This window comes from Poecilia formosa, unplaced genomic scaffold, assembly GCF_000485575.1.
Source record: "Poecilia formosa unplaced genomic scaffold, Poecilia_formosa-5.1.2 Scaffold386, whole genome shotgun sequence".
Taxonomy (NCBI): Eukaryota; Metazoa; Chordata; class Actinopteri; order Cyprinodontiformes; family Poeciliidae; genus Poecilia; species Poecilia formosa.
In genome coordinates this window covers 10,899-18,923 of record NW_006800325.1, presented here as the reverse complement: position 1 = coordinate 18,923, position 8,025 = coordinate 10,899, and the positions used below count along the sequence as shown (strand labels likewise).

The window sequence follows — 8,025 nt, the reverse complement described above, 5'->3', positions numbered from 1 at the left end:
AAAATATTTAGGGATTGTTTAAATAGAAATGTTCAAGCTTGTTTTTTTTTTTTTAACATGGTCATAGTGAAACAAAAGGCGCTAAAAGCTAGCACACAGTGCTAACGGACCCAAAATGGACAATGCTAGCAAAGCAAAACGGTTGGGGTTTTAGTCTACAGTGTTTCGACTGTTTCACAGTTTTCTAGTTTATTCCATTGCCCTGCGACAGACTGGCAGCCTGTCCAGGTGACCCCGCCTGAAACGTTCCCTGGAGATGGGCACCAGCAGCCCTCCTGACCCCACGAGGGACAGGGAGTTAGAAAATGGATGGATAGTTTATTCCAGATGTGTAGTAAATCCTCTGACCTGTGAAGACACTGCTGCAGTAACCTGTGATTTAAAGATAAACACCTGGATGAGTTTCTGTAAATGTTACCGAGACATCAGTCCTCTAATCCTGGAAATGTCCTTCAGCTGTTGGAAGCCAGACTTTCTAACTGTCTTTATGTGGCTCTGAAGGTTCAGGTCAGAGTTCATCCTGATCTTTAGTTTCCAGCTATAACAACTGAAGCTGTGACTCTGGATCGTTTCTCTTTAAATCTAAAGAAGTCTGTCCTGACGTCTTCCTCCTGCTCCTCTTCCTCTCCCTCAGGGTCAGTGTGGCTCCTGCTGGGCCTTCAGCGCTACCGGTGCCCTGGAGGGCCAGGAGTACAAGAAGACGGGCCAGCTGGTGTCGCTGAGCGAGCAGAACCTGGTGGACTGCTCCAAAGACGAGGGCAACGAAGGCTGTAACGGCGGCCTGATGGACCAGGCCTTCCAGTACGTCAAGGACAACAAAGGCCTGGACTCGGAGGACTCGTACCCCTACCAGGGAACGGTACGCCTCCGCTCCCACTAAAACCATGACAACTGGCTCATTTAGTTTTTGAGTGTTTTTTGCCAGTGGTTTTCTTGGCAGCCATCTTGTGTTGCAGCTACTATTTATTTGGACTCAATATCTATTTAATTTTGTAAAGAGATTTCATAATCTATTATTTAATGTTTCTGCTGTCTGTGTATTTTTGGTCAATTTGTTTTGGATATTTAAAATGTTCCTTTTCCAGAGTTAAGTGTTGCAAAATTAAAGTTTATTGGTCTTTGAGAGATCAAACTTGCATTATTACACAATAAGAAATGAATTAAATGAAAATGGTCTTAAAAGAACAATATTTGTTGCAATTACTGGGATAATTTATCATGATTCAGGTCAACTCTATAAACAAATATTAGGATTTCCTTTTTTTTTTCATTACGAGAATAAAGTGGTAATGAGAATTTGAGCATCTGAAGTTCTACTTTAACTCTTAGGTGGGTCAAAATAGCAAATTTCTGTCCCTTCCTGCGCCACGTCCTCACGTTGCTCTGCGTTTCAGGATGGCCAGTGCCACTACGACCCCAAGTTCAGTGCCGCCAACGACACCGGCTTTGTGGACATCCCCAGTGGCAGTGAGCGCGCTCTGATGAAGGCTGTGGCCGCCGTCGGACCCATCTCCGTGGCGATAGACGCCGGTCATGAGTCCTTCCAGTTCTACAAGTCAGGTCAGTCTGGTGTTGGCATGAGAAGCTACGCTAACAGGTCTGGATCCCACCGCTTGACTGGTCTTAATATGTTAATTTATTTTAGGGATCTACTATGAGAAGGAGTGCAGCAGCGAGGAGCTGGACCACGGCGTCCTGGTGGTGGGATACGGTTTCCAGGGACAAGACGTGGATGGCAAGAAGTACTGGATCGTCAAGAACAGGTCCGATTAGTCGATCATTGAAACAATCAACTAATTTAGTAATCGACTTAATTGTAAACTGGCTCAAAAAATGACCAGTTGTTAGAACACATATTTTCTACCTAGAACTCAAATTGCAGTTTTGGCTTCAACTGGGTCACATTCTGTAAAAGTAAATTTTTTACAGGCCACTTCAAATCGAGTAAATTTACTCGATTTAAATTTACTTCTGTGCTCCATAAGTTAAATTGAAAGAAAAACAAAACACTTTTTTAGATCTCAGTAATTTTGTAAAAAAGACTTGGAAGATTCTGAGTTTCACAAGTCAAAAATTTGCAAGAAAAATCTTAAGGTTAATCTTGAATTTTCTAGAAATAACTTGGAATAGTGGAGTTTAAAAGTAAAACTGTTGTTTTTTTTGGGGTGGGGTTTCCTGGCAAATTTCCACTTTTCTAAAATGTTCTGGTTTTCCTGTAAAGTTTGAGATCAATCTAAAAAAAAAAAACTGAGTGTTTTGGCAGAAATTTACACTTTTTCTGTCTGCAGTGACCTTAATATGCTGTTCGTTTTGTTCAACAAATGATCTGCTCTACATTAAGTCAGGCAGAAATGGCTGAGCTTCTGGGAAGAAATTTCATTCTTTTTATTTTTTAAAATGAAAAATCTGTAGCCTGCCAATTAATCATTGGTAGCTCTACGTTTGCTGAACATTCAACCCGACTGGATAAACTTGAACTGTTTGACTGATTTTGTTTTTCTTTCTTTTGCAGCTGGGGTGAAGGCTGGGGCGACAAAGGCTACGTCTACATGGCCAAAGACAGGAAGAACCACTGCGGCATCGCCACGGCAGCCAGCTACCCGCTGGTGTGACGGCTGCACGCCGCAGCGTCATCAGGGTTTTTATTGAAACAGTTTGGCTGAAGACGAAGCTTCGGTCGGACAGAAGCAGCAGCAGGAGATTCTGCTGCGTTTCAGGAGGAGGAAACTCGTAATTTTAGGGAAAAGGAGCCGTTTTATGGCCTGGTTCTACGCCACTTTATTTTAATTTTCTGTCTTAAAAATTGTAGTTTTATTCTCTGTAAATATGTCTGTGCTACTCTGGAAGTGATTTAATACTTGCTTTGGTCATCATTGTAAACAGATTTTCTTTTGTTTTATCATGATCAATTAAAGATGTGAAACACTAAAATTCTTGTGCTTTTCAATTTTTTTTTTTATTTTTTTTTTAAGAATAGACAGTCTTGTATGTTTGCATACACCCAGATTATTTAGCGGTTATTTCTGTGGTTTACAGTCCTTATGATGGGTGACTGCTGGACAAATGAGGTATTGTGAACGCTAGTGGTGCCCAAGCATTTCTGTGAGGGTCAAGACTGGGTTGAAAGCAAGTAGGGCTCAAATTTTTAAGATAAAAATTCTAAACATTTACTTTTATCTACTCAAACTAAACTTGCAAGATTGAAATGAACCAAATAGTCAAATATTGGCAGGAAAAATTGACACCTAATAACACAGGAAAGACAAAAGGGTTAGAGTCTGAATACTTGTGAGAACAGACAGAGATGTGCTTTCAGTTACAAATCCCCTACCGCTCTGAAAGCACATTTGCCTCCTCTCTTTTTATTGTCTTTAGGATCCCTGATCAGAGAGCGCTGTAACTCTAAAGGGAGGGGGAAAAACACTTCACAAGTTACAGCGACAATGATTATCACTAACACAATCTATCATAACCTAGATTCCCCAGTTCCTGACACGGGGTCAAACAGCAAGTTGTACATCTTCATGGTGTTGATGGTTTTACAGCTAAGAGGTTGTTGAGAAAAAAATGATTATTTTTAGTGTTTAANCTGGTTTCGCTGAGCGAACAGAACTTGATGGACTGCTCTAGATATCTGGGCAACAAGGGCTGTAACGGTGGTATGGAAAAGTTGGCGTTTCAGTATGTTCATGAAAATGGTGGTCTGGACTCTGAAGAATCGTACCCGTACCAGGCAAAGGTACGTTAATACAGTTACAGATGAAAAAAAAAAAGCTATGGATCACGTCACCTCTTTAAGTTCATCCAACATTAAATTCAGCTTCTCTTCTTTGACCTTCAGGACAACCTGCATTGCTTCTACAATGCGTCCTACAACGCCATCATGGTTGACGGCTACGCTTCCATTCCCAGTGGCAGCGAGGAAGACCTGATGGAGGCCGTCGCCACCATGGGGCCAATTTCTGTTGCTATAGATGCCAGTCATGATTCCTTCCAGTTTTACCAGTCAGGTAAGTCTGCTCTAAATTGGTGTTTTTCAAAGTGAGGAAAAATGGAAAATTCAATGTTTCTAAATAGTTTGTAGCATTGTCTGTGGGTTTGCAAAGGGGAACCTGGGCAGCCATGTTATCAAAACTTTTGGGAACCCCTTTTCTAAATTTTTGCCCGGGGCGTCCACAATGTTTACTATGTTGGCCAAATTTGACCAGCTAAAGCTACTCTTCAGCCTGAAAATATACTTTTGAACTGAATGTAACAACATTGTTACATTGGTTTACAATGTAAGAATATCATTTACAGTTTAACATGGATTTACAATGTAATGCTTTTGTTTTGTCACAGTTTAACATAAGTGTAACAATGTAGCATTTTTACATTGATTTACAACATGTTACTTACAATGTAATCTTTACGATGTGATACATTTACATTGAAACACTAGTATTGTTACATTATAAGTCAATGTAACATAAGTGTTACTTTTGCATTGTGAAACATTTACATTGCTACATTAATTTACAATCTATAACTTTTACAGTGTAACACATTGTCATTGGAAACATGATTTCTGATGGACGTGAACACGAGGCTCCCTCTGAATCTGAACACATTAGCTGTCAGGTTTTATAACATGACTCTCTCTGTATTTTAGGCGTCTACTATGAAGAGAACTGCAGCACTGAGTGGCTGAATCATGCCGTCCTCCTGGTGGGTTACGGCTACTCTGATCAGGATTACTGGATCGTGAAGAACAGGTCAGCAACATCTATAACATTACTTCCTTTAACGATTAATTTCTGAATCTCATATTTTAAGGTGTATTATTCCTTTAGCAACTGTTTATTTTCACCAGAAGTCATTCAGATATGAATTTTTTTCTTTGCAGCTGGAGTGAAAACTGGGGCAACAACGGCTACATCCACATGGCTAAAGACAGGAATAACAACTGTGGCATTGCAACAGATGCCAGTTTTCCTGTTATCCTCTAAACAACATTTCCTTTTACTCCTGAGGGCAAAAGAATGAAAATAAAGTCTCAGAGTTGTGCTTTTTAATTAACAGGAGATTGTGCAATGATTTATGCAAACACGTTCATGTATATAATATATGCATTATTTATGTAACCATGCATACATTATATAGTTCTGCTGCTTACTGACTTTCTAACACTTGCTGGTTTTATGATCATTTCCAGCTTTTGCAGTAATCAATAAAAGACCTGAAACCCTTGTTATATCAACCAGTCCAGTTTTTGTCCAGCACATTTCAACAACAAGGCAGTTCAAAGTGCTTTGCATTAAGTGGGTGTCTTAAATCTGACACAGTAGCAGAAGTCACACTTTTCAGTCAGTGTCTCCAGAGACTAGCTGAGCTTGCAGTAACATGTATCTGCACAAAAACAGGCTGAGGAAAATATAAAATTGTAGAATTATGTTTTTCTTGTACACCTCACTGAATAGATAGGTGTACAAGATTTTACATCATTTTTAGAGTAATGTAGCAGTGCTGTTTCTTCTGGGTTAAATAACTTCTTGTTAATTAAACTAAGCATTAAGGCTTAAGTTAAAGAAAAATGCTTTTCATTTTGTTTATATATTTCTCCTCAAGTTAGTTGCAGAAATTAGGTAAATAATGCAAAACGCCATCAAATAAAAGTATTTCACTAAACCCTAAAATTGTTTGAATTTTCTATTAACCTATGTAACAAAGTGGACATAAAATGCTTTCATTCTCATTCAAAGAAACCTTTATTAAAGAACAAGTGAGAAAATAAATAATGAAAACTGGAACAGCTTAGGAGGAACAGCTTATCCTGCTCTCTCTCATCCTGACTGATAACTTTGCCTGAGAGTTATTTTAAAGTCACAGGTTTTATAGTTATACTTACATTGTTAACATCATAAATGTATTACTTTAAACCTAGATTGGGGTTCGTTTTGCTCACCTGAGCCAGCAGGTGTCATGGCTTCCCAAATCATCACTGACTGTAGAAACTTCACTTTCGATTCCAAGCAACGTGGGCTCTGGGCCTCTTCAGACTCTGGGATCTTGATTACCAAATTAAATTGCTGTTGACCATTTTTCTCCCACATTTTTTCCTTCCACCTAACTTTCCAGTATGTTTGGATACACCCAGATTCTTTAGTGGTGATATTTCTGTGGTTTACCATTCTTTCAGACGGTGTCAGTGACTGCTATACAAATATGAGGTATTGTGAACGCTAGTGGTGCCCAAACATTCCCATGAGTGCCAAGACTGTCAAGTTGAAAGCAATTAGGGCTCAAGTTTTTAAATAAAAATTCTAAACAGTTATTTTTATTTACACAAACTAAACTTGCAAGATTTTATTGAAATGAACCAAATAGGAAAATATTAACAGAAAAGGTGATGTGTAAATCTTGGATCTTAAACATAAGTTTACACTTCTTATGTTTTTGGGATTGTTTTGTTTCAATTTAGACTTTTTTATTATTATTATTTTTGAAATAATGCATGTTTTGCAAAAGGATATACTTCAATATAAAATAAATCAGCTCCATACTAGGTGAGATGTACTGATATTTTTAGATTTTTATAAATATGAACAATACAGGGGAGCCTGATATCTGTGCATTAGAAACCATCGCTCACGAAAACGAGTAGTTAAAAATAGTTAAAATACTTCCGACCACCTCTGAAAATGTTGAAAACTNGTGTAAGTTTGTGCATTGTCTTACTTCTAAGTTTATGCATTGTCTTATATTGGATTAAATTCTGTAATTCTGTGACGTCAACACGCATTGTTGTTTTCCTTGTGGCTACACGTGGCCTGCCGAGAGGACCTGGGATCTAAGGAAGAGAGAGAGAGCCAAACTTTTTCCAAAGTTAACTATTTTATAAATATTCTTCCTTAACAAGGTCAAAGCAGGGCATTCTGTGAAGAGCTGCTGTCACTGCTCTTCTTTAGAGAGGCCCTCTGAGAGGAAATCAGAGTGATTAACAATACAGAAACATTTCTTAAAAGACATGACTAAACAAGAGTACATAAGGTAAGAACATAAAAGTATAACAAATAGTTGATACAGTTTACCTAACAGTAAATCTTATATTAACCATAAGATTAAGGATTACAGTTAATTTTTGAGGATTGGTTTGTATCAATTTAAATATATCAGTTTTTTTTAATTATTTTTGAATGAATAATTTTGCATTTGTTGCAAAGGATATACTTTAATATAAAACAAATCAACCCCATACTAGGTGAGTTGGATTAATGTTAATTTTTTAGAAACAAACATTGCAGAGGATCCTGATATCAGTGCAGATTAGAAACTATAGCCGCTCACGAATAGTTAAAAATAGTTAAAATACTTCAGCCTTAAATGTTGAAAACTGCATATTTTAATAGTTCAAACACCAAAAGTATTAATACGGAAAATGGAAACCATGATAGCACTATCGCGGAAGGCATCTTCGGTCTTCCTTATTTCCGCTTTCCAGGGTTCAGCCAATCAGCGCAGAGGAAAATAAATGCCTCTCCGGGATTGGCTACTTTGAAAACGCCAGCCAGTAGCGTGTCAAGTAGCATATTTTAGCTTCCAGTAATAATCAATGTAAGGCATTTGACACTATTAACAATTATTGTAAAGAAATATCAGTCATATTTTTTAAAACCACTAATCACATTTCATGTTAGCTGATTAAATTTTGAAGTAGTTTGTTAAAATCTTAGCATTTGTTCCATTGTTTTATTTGCAAACCGCCATTTTATTTTCGATCAAATCGATGACATCAGCCATAGCAGTTAGCCAGGCTCACTCATATGCAGGAAAAGTAAAAATAATACAGAAAATGTGCTGCATCTCTTTATAAATGTATATTCTTGTTGGAGGGTAATCAGTTTCAAAATGTATTCCAGTCAAAATAAGGCAAGAAAATTTTCTATTTTATTTTTTCTTTGATTTTAAATGTTTGACAAATTAATTCATTTTATTTTATTTAGAAAATGTTTTTTTAAATTATTAAATAAAAAAAATAATTAATAA

The 8,025-nt window shown here is 37.4% G+C and overlaps 2 protein-coding genes across 3 annotated transcripts in view; both read left to right on the top strand.

Annotated features, from left to right (window-relative positions):
• The window catches only part of LOC103154411 (cathepsin L1-like), a 6,424-nt gene extending 3,493 nt beyond the window's left edge, over positions 1 to 2,931 (top strand). For both annotated transcript variants that reach the window (XM_007575679.2, XM_016662700.1), the window contains exons 5-8: positions 635 to 859; positions 1,395 to 1,560; positions 1,646 to 1,763; positions 2,513 to 2,931. In XM_007575679.2, coding sequence (XP_007575741.1) covers positions 635 to 859; positions 1,395 to 1,560; positions 1,646 to 1,763; positions 2,513 to 2,612 — 609 coding nt within the window. In that variant the 3' untranslated portion in view covers positions 2,613 to 2,931. The remainder of the gene's footprint in view (positions 1 to 634; positions 860 to 1,394; positions 1,561 to 1,645; positions 1,764 to 2,512) is intronic.
• Positions 2,932 to 3,044: 113 nt separating this feature from the next.
• LOC103154433 (cathepsin L1-like) lies at positions 3,045 to 5,041 on the top strand. Its single transcript, XM_007575713.2, has 5 exons — positions 3,045 to 3,048; positions 3,582 to 3,739; positions 3,842 to 4,010; positions 4,652 to 4,754; positions 4,886 to 5,041. Exons 1-5 carry the CDS (start codon positions 3,045 to 3,047, stop codon positions 4,986 to 4,988), a joined length of 537 nt encoding a protein of 178 aa, XP_007575775.1. The 3' UTR covers positions 4,989 to 5,041.
• Positions 5,042 to 8,025: the final 2,984 nt, after the last annotated feature.